Source organism: Lolium rigidum, chromosome 7 (genome assembly GCF_022539505.1).
Source record: "Lolium rigidum isolate FL_2022 chromosome 7, APGP_CSIRO_Lrig_0.1, whole genome shotgun sequence".
NCBI lineage: Eukaryota > Viridiplantae > Streptophyta > Magnoliopsida > Poales > Poaceae > Lolium > Lolium rigidum.
In genome coordinates, this window is record NC_061514.1 from 121518736 (window position 1) to 121530991 (window position 12256).

Here is a 12256-nt window from a genome sequence, read left to right on the forward strand (position 1 = left end):
ATTGTTATGCCTTCTTTATTTGTCAATTGCCCAATTGTAATTTGTTCACCCAACATCTGTTTATCTTATGGGAGAGACACCACTAGTGAACTGTGGACCCCGGTCCTATTCTTTACATCTGAAATACAATCTACTGCAATTGTTCTTTACTGTTCTTCGCAAACAAAACATCATCATCCACACTATACATCTAATCCTTTGTTTACAGCAAGCCGGTGAGATTGACAACCTCACTGTTACGTTGGGGCAAAGTATTGTGATTGTGTTGTGCAGGTTCCACGTTGGCGCCGGAATCCCTGGTGTTGCGCCGCACTACACTCCGTCACCAACAACCTTCAACGTGCTTCTTGGCTCCTACTAGTTCGATAACCTTGGTTTCTTACTGAGGGAAAACTTACTGCTGTGCACATCACACCTTCCTCTTGGGGTTCCCAACGGACGTGTGTCTCACGCGCATCAAGACTGTTTTCTGGCGCCGTTGCCGGGGACCTGAAGAAAAGTTACACCACAAAGATTTCTATCTCCCACGTCAACTGCACGCCAGCACTGGATTTTGCAAAAGCTTTTGATACAGTTGAGCACGAGTCTATCTTGCAAGTGATGCAGCATAAGGGATTTAATAGAAAGTGGTTGAATTTGGCTAGATCAATTCTCTCTACCGGCACCTCATCTATTTTATTGAATGGGATTCCTGGAAAACAGTTTAAGTGCAAGAGGGGAGTTAGTCAGGGTGATCTAATTTCCACGTCTTTTACTTGTTTGGTTCTGATCTGGTACAGTATGAAGTGAATGCTTTGGTGTCACATGGTTTACTTCCTTTTCCTATTGTTATAAATGAGGAAGACTTTCCTATTGTTCAGTATGCAGATGATACCTTACTAATCTCGCCATCAGACAAACATCAGTTATTGGTTTTGAAAGATACTTTGAGAAAGTTCACTCTATCTACATGTTTGAAAATAAACTATGATAAGTCACAAATGGTACCCATTAATGTTCCAACTAATCTGTTAGCTGAGCTTGCTAATGAGTTTGGATGTCAAGTTGGCTCTATGCCATTCACATACTTGGAGCTACCTCTTGGAACAACTAAACCTACTATTGCTGAATTATCTCCTTTGGTGTGCAGGTTGGAGAGGAAGCTCACTGCTAGCTCTTGTTTTCTTTCCCAAGGTGCTAGGTTGCAACTGATCTAGACCCTTTTTTAATAGAGTATATTTGTTGATTAGTGCCTCATTGGTTGATGGGTGTGAATTGAACCCTTCTTTTGTAGAGTATGTTTGCTCATCAGTGCCTCCGAGTCGATGAAGTCCTCCCGGTTGAGGGCTTCGAGTACCTGCTATTCTACTATCGCAGCAGTTTCCTTCGATCTACCGACGACAACGGAATCGCCGACAGTGAGAGGAGGGAGAGATGAGGAGTAGAGAGGGCGAGTGAGATGAGGAGCCAAGAGGGTGGTGAGACGATTTATGGCGCGCATTCTCGATGCGTACCGGCTTCTTTCCTGTTTTTCCCACGCGTAGAGCTTTTTTCGCACGTTACGCTCGCCAGTGCCTGTCCCGCTGAGAATGTCCGAATCGAACGTGGCTTGCGAGCCAACTTTCCAACCTCTTTGAGAAGCTTGCGATGCATATACGTGGATGACCGTGGAGAATCAAACCGCCCAAATTTGCATGCCGAAAACCTCATCACGAGGAACAAAAGAGGCCCTTTGTTCTTTCAATAATATATTCCTCTTGTCCAAAGAAAGAGAAATACGTAAGATGTTCCTCAAAAGACAGTACTTCCTCCATCTCAATTTACTAGTTTTTTTTGTATCTCTAGATCGTCAGTTTGATCTATATAATTTAAATTATATAATGCAAAAATTATATCGTTAGAAAATAGAACATCTAAACTTTCTAATGATATAAAGTTTATAACCTATATAACTAATGTTAACTTGATCAAATTTGCGACATAAGGGTACACACACCTATTTGGCTCCCATAAAATTTTTTTTGCGATTATTTGGCTCCCGTATTTACTAGTCGTTTTGTGCGTGTTGCATTTGCGGAGAAAGCGGGTCTATAAAACCTGCCTTGAGCCGATCACGTCTTTCATTTTTCCACGCGGACTTTTCGTGGCGTCTCATGCCGAGCCTGCTCATGGCCGGTTGCTACTCTTACTCCTCTCCCTCATCAGTCATCGCGCTTATTCCTCGCGCGCCGCTAATACATCTCACTGTTCACTAAGACTCTGTTTCCTTTGTCGCCGCGAGCAGCTCGACGCCTCCAATGGTCCGCGGCGGCGCTCCTCCTGCTCTTCCTCGCAGCCGGAGCGGCGGGGTCCGCGGCCAGGCGCAGGGAGGTCGTGACCTCGCCGCACGGTGCCGTGGCGGCGGACGACGGACGGTGCTCGAGGATCGGTCGTGACGCCCTCCGCAGCGGCGGGAACGCTGTGGACGCGGCCGTCGCGTCGTCGCTCTGCCTCGGCGTCGTAAGCCCCGCGTCCAGCGGCGTCGGCGGGGGCGCGTTCATGCTCGTCAGGCTCGCCGACGGCACGGCCATCGTGTATGATTCCCGCGAGACCGCGCCGCTGGCAGCCACAAAGGTGAGTAATTTGGAGAGTGGTCTCCTACAATATTAGTCTAATCAAACGCTCGGAGGGCTTGTGACTTCGATTTACTTTATTCTATTTGATCACAATCACATGATTTTAGGGTGACTAAAACGTACCACTGACTTACAGCCATGCAGATTTACAAAGGTCTTATACCCTTTTAATCACAGGGCCTCACCAACCCAGAAAATTTGAACATTTTTCTCACCTTGTGTTGTCAATGCTGCGCCTCTCAGACATACCAATATTACTTCATTTTTTATTAGGAAATGTCAGCAAATCTATGGAGTATCACAATTGTACTAACTATGACCAGCTAGCAGATAATACTAGGTGGTTAACTCACATGGTTGGTGTGCCTTTGTAGATATGCAATATATTCCGTTCCAACTGGCAAACATCATTGACAGGGCATATGTGGGAGCTGAGAGACAGCTAGCCCGTCCCCTAGCTGCTGGATCCCTTCTACTCCCTCCATCCCAGAAATGTTATCTTAATTTCAACTAAATTTAAATATATCTACATACAAGATAATGTTTAGATATACATCTATGTGTATGATTAGTATTCGGTAGCGAATTTGTGCTAATTTAGGGCTATGCATGTGCAAATGTACATGGTGCATGCTTGTGTTGGGAAAGTGCCTTGGAGTGACTGGGAGAACCAAACATGGATGAACACCGACTGATCTCGGTGTGGTCGTAAACCACACGCGTGGAGGTTAAGCTACATAGTGGAGCCATGCTGAATGCCGGGCGTCCTTGTCTCTGCTCTATCTTCTCGTCTTGACCATGTGCAAAAAGGAAGCGTTCCAAGCTGTTGCGCGTCCACTTCCATTGGCTATAGCTTCTGGACCAGTTGCAGCACGGGATTGGGAAAGCCAAAACGAATCCGTGCTCGGCCGGCCGGCGTAGAAACTGATGCCACGATGCGAACAACCATGTCCCGGTCAGCAACCTCGGCTAGCTGGTGCTCCTCTTCCGTCAGTGCAGCAATGTACCGGGAACACGGCCCTGGTTCTTGCCACTTGCCAGCGGCCAGTTTGCTGTTGGCCTACCTGATCGTCACATTCCACCTACCCGGAACGATTCTACACGATACAGGAACGCAAGCTGGTCTTGTTAAGAAACTAAAAACCGAGAAAACAATTGTTATCTAAATGAAATAAATTAGATTCTCGTTTGGCCAGGTCTTGATTGATTCAAGTTATGTCATTTTAAGCAAGAGACTATTTCTTAGTCAATTACAGTTTGAGATTTGCCAAGAATAACTTTCATTGTATATAGAAAAGAGTAATTCCACTTATTTGACTCCTAAATTATGCACTTGTGACACATATTACACTATTAGTATTTAGTGAAAACTCTCCCATCTAAAAACTTTGAACCCAGTTCTGCGCTCATATAAGCATTTTTTTTGGTCCTCTTACATAGGACAAATGTGTTAGATTGATGCGGCGCAACGACAATGCGTAAAGCTCAAAGAATCATGTACAACCTTCTATCCTCCATCCCTCCCATTCCTCGTTGTTGTCCTGATATCCTCAAACCTTGATCACCACCTCTCACTATGTCCTTGGTGCACATCAGAGAAGATTGGTCAAAAGTTTCTTAAATAGGATAATGTGGATAAATTTTTACTAGATGGGGGCAATTAATGTCACAAATGCACTAATAGGGGATGCAAACTTGAATTCGCTCGAAAAGGAAACTGTACAATTTTAATTAACCCCTTATTTTTCCTCATGCTCTGACGGTGATGAAAAGGCATGTGACCCGCTTCCTACTTCTCTCCCCCGATGAGCTCCTTTTGCGGTGGGAGGGAAAGTGAACCTCAAGGCTTCATCTCCAACGAGTATACATGTTGCGGTTTCATCACGGTGTTGCTCTGATGGCAGCAACAACATCGCTCATGCAAATAAGCTTTCGCCACCTCCAACCTCATATGAACCACATCGAGGGTTGTGTTGGTGTAGATTCTGTCTCCCCTTTGGGACAATGAGGTTAGGTTTCGTCAGTTGTGTTGATGACCATCTTTGGGTCGTTGTTCTTGGCTTTATCCCCGTCTCGGTGGCATTACCTCTGCAGTTGGCACTTGTGCGCTGTTCCCAAGAGCGGCAACGACATACTCGGATAAATGGTTAGCTCTGAATTTCTTGACTAGTGGGTGCTTGTCCACGTGGACCAGTGTCTTGATAGATTACCAATGTTGGCCAACAATGTCGGGAAATGCACTTTGGCTCATAGGAGCATATGCTTCCATTATGTGAATCCACATTTCAAAGTGTTAAAAAATTCTAAACTAAATTTTTACATGTACATCTAGACATTTTATGTTGGTACACAAGTTTTCAAAAAAAACTAAAAATAATTGTGGCTTCTGTAAACAAGACAAGTTTTGATGCTATAACACGACTACGTACAGGATATTTTTTTGTCTTTTTTGTACACGCTATATAAAATATTGTTTCTACACGAAAATTTGTGCACTAACATAGAATGTCAAGATGTACACCAACAAATTTATATCAGAATTTTTTAACATTTTTAAAATTGTTTTTTAATTATTTTATATAATGAGAGCATTTGCTCCTATGAGCCAAATTGCCACCTCCAACAATGTCTTGCTAGCTTCGACAATGAAGCATGGCAGTGGCACATAATCGACTCATGTTGGAGGAAGAAGTTAGAGAGTTCAACACTGACCTAGTTGCATTCTTTTGTTTCAGTCATGGTTTTGTAATGGCGAGGCTCTTTAATTAAGATCCTTGTTATTTTGCAAAAAAAGGTTTTCCTAGGCGAAAATACTAAGATGACAAGGATAATCATTTTTTCGATAAAGGGAATATATTAATATCAAAAGATACTAATTACACACCATCCTATGCAACAACGCAACACCCTAATAGCAGTACGGATGCACACAGCCAAAAACGATAAAATAAAACTAAGAAATAAAAATCCCGCTATAGTATCTCAGGCCTAGCAACAGTAATACATCCACCCCCTAGATAACACCTGAAATACGACTCTCCAAAAGCGACGCCTCCAAGAAGAAAACAGTGCACCATCGCTGTCGTCGCCCGATCAAAGATCTTAGGTTTTCACCCTGAAGACAGTCCCCGCTCTCAAAACAATGCCTCCAACAAGGTCATTGTCAGACACAGCTAGTTAAGGCCAGACCTTGGGTTTTCACCCTGAAAGGTTGGATTCTGAACTTTACATGTGCTCCCGCCCCCACTTTCATACCACTGCTGCGAATCCCGGAACATCAAGCAAGTTCCTCAATATCGCGGAGACTTAAACCTTCTTTAGCTAATCCCCCACTCCCGCCTTCATGAAATTCTCTGCTTCTGACTTCACCATGGACCAAAAGTCTCTTGGTGTCAACACAGAACAAAGCTTCGCGCCGCTCCCTCCGGAACCAAGCGGTCGAAATAAAAGCATGGGTGCATGCGACTGAATACCACTCGATCCTGTGAACTCCAGGCAAAAGATGCACTGTTCCATTCGCTGTCGGAGCCTTCCGGAACTCATCACTCCGGCTAGATGAAGAAAGATCGGCATTCGAAACGTCTTCATCTTCGCGAAAGAAGAACCCTAGGACCACCACCATGAAAGCCGGAACGGCCAGACCCCACGCCACCGCCATGGCTGGGAACCGCGGTCCATCTTCCTCCTCCAACCCGGCCGGTGGAGGTCAGCAGCGATCCCGTTGCCGCCTTTTCCCCGCCGAGTTCCACCACACCACCGCGTCTCCCGCCATGATCTAGGTGAAGTAGCCGAAGACCACCGCCACCAGACCTCCCGTCCACCGTCGCCACCCCTAGAAGAGCCCGTCTCTGCACGAAGGGGGGGTCCATGGACACGCCACCACCGCCCCTGCCACTGGCAGCCGGACGCGGCCACCACCGCCGACCCCGACGGTGGCAACGGCCAGGAGGAGAAAGATGGGCCGCCTCTTCTTGGGTTCGGGTCGTCGCCCGGAACCGCCTCGCGCCAGACGACCCGGGGCGAACGTGGGAAGGGAGGAGAGGGGATGGGAGGGGGCGGTGGTGGAGGGAGGGAGGAGCGGCGGCGGCGCTGGGAGGGTGGAGGGTGGAGGGGAGGCGACTAACAATGAACCAGAATTTTAAACGAACCCAAAATTCATATTTCAAGTTTTTTTAAGAAAACACCAGCGTACATGTTTCCTTCATTTTACCAGTTTAATAAAAAATAGATCCAAATTTTATATAGTGTATAATATAATTTGTACTCCCTCCGGACGCTTTTAATCGACGCGGGCCAGTTCAATACATGCATGCGGCTAGCTCAATTCCTGCGTCAATTAAAGCAGACCTGAGGTAGTATGTGGCATACGCAAAAGGATAAAATGGAATTTTCATAGCGAAAATCTGGGTCCATGGTTCATTTGTGTTTTCTCGCAAATTACATACATTTTTACGGAATTTTCATGCACATACCCGCATGCATAGTCTACATGAATCATTTGTGGCATATCATATATATTAGTATTAAATGTTTTTCAAATTTTACTGGCCACCCAGGATCATGAGTCTGAAATGTGCCTATGTCTTAGTTTAATGAGATTTAACATATCATCCGAAAATTTACTAATTCGTTGATATAGACAAAAATAAGAAGTGAACCTAACTCATTTAGTTACGGAAGTGGATGTTCGCAACTCAACCATGCAGCTTCAAGCCCCGTAGCTCCAGGTTCCTCTTATTTTCTTTTAAAAAATCACTATAGGGCTTCCCTGCCGCATTTCTTTCAAATAAAAATATGGAAAATAATGTTGTAATAAATCTTTTCAGCTAGTGCAAAAAAATGGTATTGGTAGACGCTCCGAGAGTTACGGGACGCATTTCTCAGTATAGTTTTCAAATTTAAAATATGTTAGACAAATCAAAAAATACGGATAATAATGTTTTGTACTTCGAGAATGTTTCGACTGACCAGAGATCCAATAATTGTGCTTTCAGGACATGTATGGCGGCAACGAGACACTGAAAGCAAGGGGCGCACTCTCCATCGGTGTCCCGGGGGAGATCTTGGGCCTCTACGAGGCGTGGAGGCAGCACGGCAAGCTCCCATGGAAGAGCCTTGTGACGCCGTCCGCCAAGCTCGCCCGGGCGTTTAGGATATCACCGTACCTGCGGATGCAGATGGAAGCGACCAGGGACGGCATCCTCGGCAACGCCGGGATACGAGCTGTGTACGCCCCGCACGGCGACATCCTCAAGCTAAACGACGTGTGCCGCAACGTCGCGCTCGCGAAGACGCTCGAGGCCGTCGCCGTGGGAGGGCCGGACGCGTTCTACAGAGGTCCGGTGGCGGATCAGCTGGTGAAGGACGTGAGGGAGGCTGGAGGGATCATGACCAAGGAGGATCTGGAGAAGTACCAGGTTAAGGTGCGGCGGCCACTTACAGAGAGTGTCATGGGGCTTACTGTGCTCAGCATGCCGCCTCCTTCTGCTGGTGGTGCCGGGCTCATGCTGGTGAGTAACTGATTTTTTCGTTTACTGATGGAGACAATTTTTTGCACGTCAATATCTTGATACCGGCTTTTACTTAATTGATTGACAGGTCCTGAACATCCTTGCGCAGTATGGAATTTCTGGTATTTCTGGCTCTCTTGGGATTCATCGCCTTATTGAATCCTTCAAACATTATATGGCAGTAAAGATGAATCTTGGAGATCCCGATTTTGTTGATGTTAGTGAGGTTGTCTCTGATATGCTCTCTCCCAAGTTTGCTGCTGAGCTGAAGAGAACAATTTATGATAACATGACATTTGCCCCTAAACATTATGGTGGAAGGTAAGGAACTTGCTTTCAAAAATCTTGTTCTTATTTTAAAATGAAACTATCATCAATGAGCCATGGACGTGTAATTGTTTTTGTAGGGAAAACTGCATTACATGAGTTACATTTAAATTTTTGCAAACAAAACATATTTTTCCTTTTCATGCTTGATTGAAATGTTTCTGTCGGTTATTATTTGATCGTGAGTTTGCTACTTTTTTTAATTGATAGATCCCTTATAAATATCTTTAGTTACAAGAAATAGAGCATGTCTGCTAACCTGGCTTTCATGCTTTGTAACCTGAAGAAAATCTCAAGAACAAAAAAAGCTTTTCTTACTGATTTATGTGTATCTAGGATGAAATTGATATTTTCTAGAATACTGTGATCAAAATCATATGAACATCTTGGATTCTTGGGTGATATCATGAATCTGAACTTCACAGTGCACTCCATCATGCAGCATTCCTTCTTTTGCTGATTCGGCGAACACCAATTAGGACTTGCGTTTTTCAGGTGGAACATCCTTCAGGATCACGGCACCAGCCATTTATCCATCGTCGACCGCGAGAGAAATGCCGTGTCGATGACGAGCACGGTCAACTCCTACTTCGGGTCCCTGATCCTGTCCCCGAGCACGGGCGTCCTGCTCAACAACGAGATGGACGACTTCTCTATGCCGGCCAACACCACCGCCGACTCTCCGCCGCCGGCTCCCAACAACTTCGTCGCCCCTCTGAAACGGCCTCTCTCTTCCATGTGCCCAACCATCATTCTCAAGGTTAGAAGTAGTACAGATTCATGAAAATGAGTGAAGAATTAGAACTTTCGGTGAAGGTTCTGATTTTTTTCTTACCTGTATTATCTGTCTAGGATGGGAAACTGAAGGCCGCAGTGGGCGCCAGCGGCAGGAGCATGATCCCTGCCGGGACAATCGAGGTGCTCCTCAACCACTTCGCCAAGAACATGGACCCGTTGTCCTCTGTAATGGCGCCGCGGGTTTATCACCAGCTTATCCCGAACGTGGTCCAGTACGAGAACTGGACGACGGTGACCGGCGACCGCTTCTTGCTGGACGCGACGACGAGAGCCGACCTGCTGAAGAAAGGGCACGTCCTGAAGCCGCTCGCCGGAGGAACCATAAGCCAGCTCGTGGTGCACAATGTGGAGAGCGGTGGGGATCTGACCGCCGTGAGCGACCCGAGGAAAGGCGGCGTCCCGGCTGGCTACTGAACTGATTTGTTTCCTAGCTGAGTACTTGATCGATTAAAGGCCTGATTGGTTCCTCACATGGATTTTCCCCTGTTTCAGATTTAGCCCGTACGAATGCTGCATGAGTGCAAATCGAGTTTGGGCCTATATTTGCATTTTGTTTAGTTACTAACAAAACATTTTACTGCGGTTTCGTCCATCGTTTGTTTGTTCGTATTAGTGAATGAACTTGGCTATGGAGGAAAATGTTGGATGTTTGGTTGCATACACGCCGACTGTTTCTCACCTCTAATACTAGTAAACGTGCACGCCCAATGCGCGTCTCAACACATAAGTTTTTTTTTAACCAACATCGGAATGGGGTTGACCCCTACCTCATACCATTTTATAGAAAAACTTGCCAGTGAGCTAAGGCAGCTCATAGTCTTACAATCATGCAAAGAAAAGCAGGAGCCGACAGGAGGTTCCTGAAGAAAAAAGAAAGAGTCTATGATGAAAATTACATTGTCCAATCCAAAATCCATTTTTGGATCTCGGTTTTTTCTTCATTCCTTGCTCTAAGAGCCCAAAGTTTGCAGAAATCTAGCCCTTGCCTTGCCACCAGGTTGGCTGGTAGATCTATGTCATCAAACACCTTTTTATTTCTTGATAACCAAATGCTCCAAAGCATGGCAGTAATAACCGTTCCCCAATCATTCCTTTTATGGGTTGGCCATCTTTCTTTACCACGCGTCGGATCATGATATATGCCCAGGGTGGTAAACCTAAACCAAATTCATTCATAGGCACTCTCTTCCTCTTCCAAAATCAAAACCAACTCCATTGGATCTTCAAATCTGTTCGTTTCTTGATTCGATTCCTCACACTCCATCGAACCATGGTACGTTTCTCCTCCGATCCCCAACTTATTTTCAGAAAATCCATGTCCTAGCTCTTGCCATTATCAGTCTAGACATAGGTCTTATTATGAACTTCATCATCCTAATGTGCATGTTAGATTTTGAAATTTGAGGAGATCCTTTTGTGCTATGTGTAGCTTATTTCTAGCGGATCGAAATTTTATTTAGTTAAAGTTTTTTTTTTGGAAAGGTACTTAATTATTGATTAATTTTTAGATGAACATGAGGATCCGTGCACGTGCCGTGGGTGCACAAGCCACACCACCGGTTGTGAACAACCATGCTGCATTTGGCGTCGAGTTCGATGAGACATGCCAACTCAAACGTTTCAACCGCCTTAAGAACCGTGAGATCAATTCTAGCAAATGGGTGTGGCCCCATATTCTGAACCAACTAGGCTTACGCCATGATTTCAATACCCTTTGCAACAATGTTGGTTTGCTTCACTTTGTTATTCAGGAGGCCACCACTTATCTCCGCTTGACACTCGAGTTCCTTAGCACCTTGAAACACACGGTGGGACGGTATCACGTCACGGGGAAGAACAACCCGGTGTCGATCGGATATCCTTTCGTTTGATGAACCATGAGCATGACTTGACTCTGGATGAGTGGTACCACTACTTTGGCTTTGACAATAGCACCACCGCCAACCTCATTACTTGCTTCACCATGAACCCCGCTCCTCTAAATTATTTTAGTAGGATGAAAGTACCTGATACACTCCCTGAAGGGAACAATATTGAGTGCCCTTCTATTAACTATTTGTACTATGTTATTGATAACACCTTGCAGGCACGTGGTGATTTCACAAGGCTATTTTCCCAAACTGCAACATCAAGCCACACTTGGGCGTTCTTCTCGTGATGTACTTGAAGCACCAAGCACTTGAAGCTCGGGGCCCCATATGCGGAGGTGAGTCATTACCGTTCTGGCACAAGGACTTGACATCAATGTATGTAATTTACAAGCATTGGAAGGACCTTGCCGTCTTGGTTTTGCTACTCTGAATGCATGTGGTATGATTAGAAAAATAAATGGTGGATATTAATTCAACATACCGGGAGTTGATCTCACTTGATTGCTGCCACTTTGCATAATTGTATATTATCTATCGAGGATGAGCGTTTCCATTATGATGCGCATGTTAAGGTGAACTACAACAACAACAACAACAAGATGAACCCAAAGGAGAACAAGAAGTTGAAGAAGAACACGCAGGGCCCAAATAGGAGCAGCAGCCACATCACGACTTCACCACCTATGAGGATATGTACGCGCTTGAAGGAAGCATTGAGAAAATGAGCAACCTCGCCATCAACCTTCGAGACTCCACCGCGGACCCCAAATTCACAAAAATACAAAAAGATTTTTCCTTTTTTCCTTATTCGTGAAAAAGTGGGTTTTCATTTTCCTCTTTGATTTGATATTATTAATGAGAGTGATCTACTATGAGTTTTGAAGTAACACATAATATGAAGTCATCTATAAGAGGTATGTCATATGTCTCCCTCTTTGGAAATTTTAAATGCTTATACTAGTTAGTAGTTTTGTTAAGATATGGTATTAGTGGGAGTGATTTGAAATAATTGGAGTAGAGCTTTTATTTGTGTGTTTCATTAATTGTGATATCTCATGCTCCAATTCATTTATCTAACCGAGTTTCACCTTGGAATTAATATTGCCAAACAAGTACCACAAGCAAAAGTCTACACTAGCTTATGACTTGTATGATG

At 44.9% G+C, this 12256-nt stretch overlaps 1 protein-coding gene across 1 annotated transcript; it reads left to right on the top strand.

The window, feature by feature from the left end:
• Window positions 1–2122: 2122 nt before the first annotated feature.
• LOC124674771 (glutathione hydrolase 1-like) lies at window positions 2123–9892 on the top strand. The gene is made up of 6 exons (XM_047210828.1): window positions 2123–2154; window positions 2264–2592; window positions 7589–8104; window positions 8193–8425; window positions 8927–9191; window positions 9284–9892. Exons 1-6 carry the CDS (start codon window positions 2133–2135, stop codon window positions 9641–9643), a joined length of 1725 nt encoding a protein of 574 aa, XP_047066784.1. The 5' UTR covers window positions 2123–2132; the 3' UTR covers window positions 9644–9892.
• Window positions 9893–12256: the final 2364 nt, after the last annotated feature.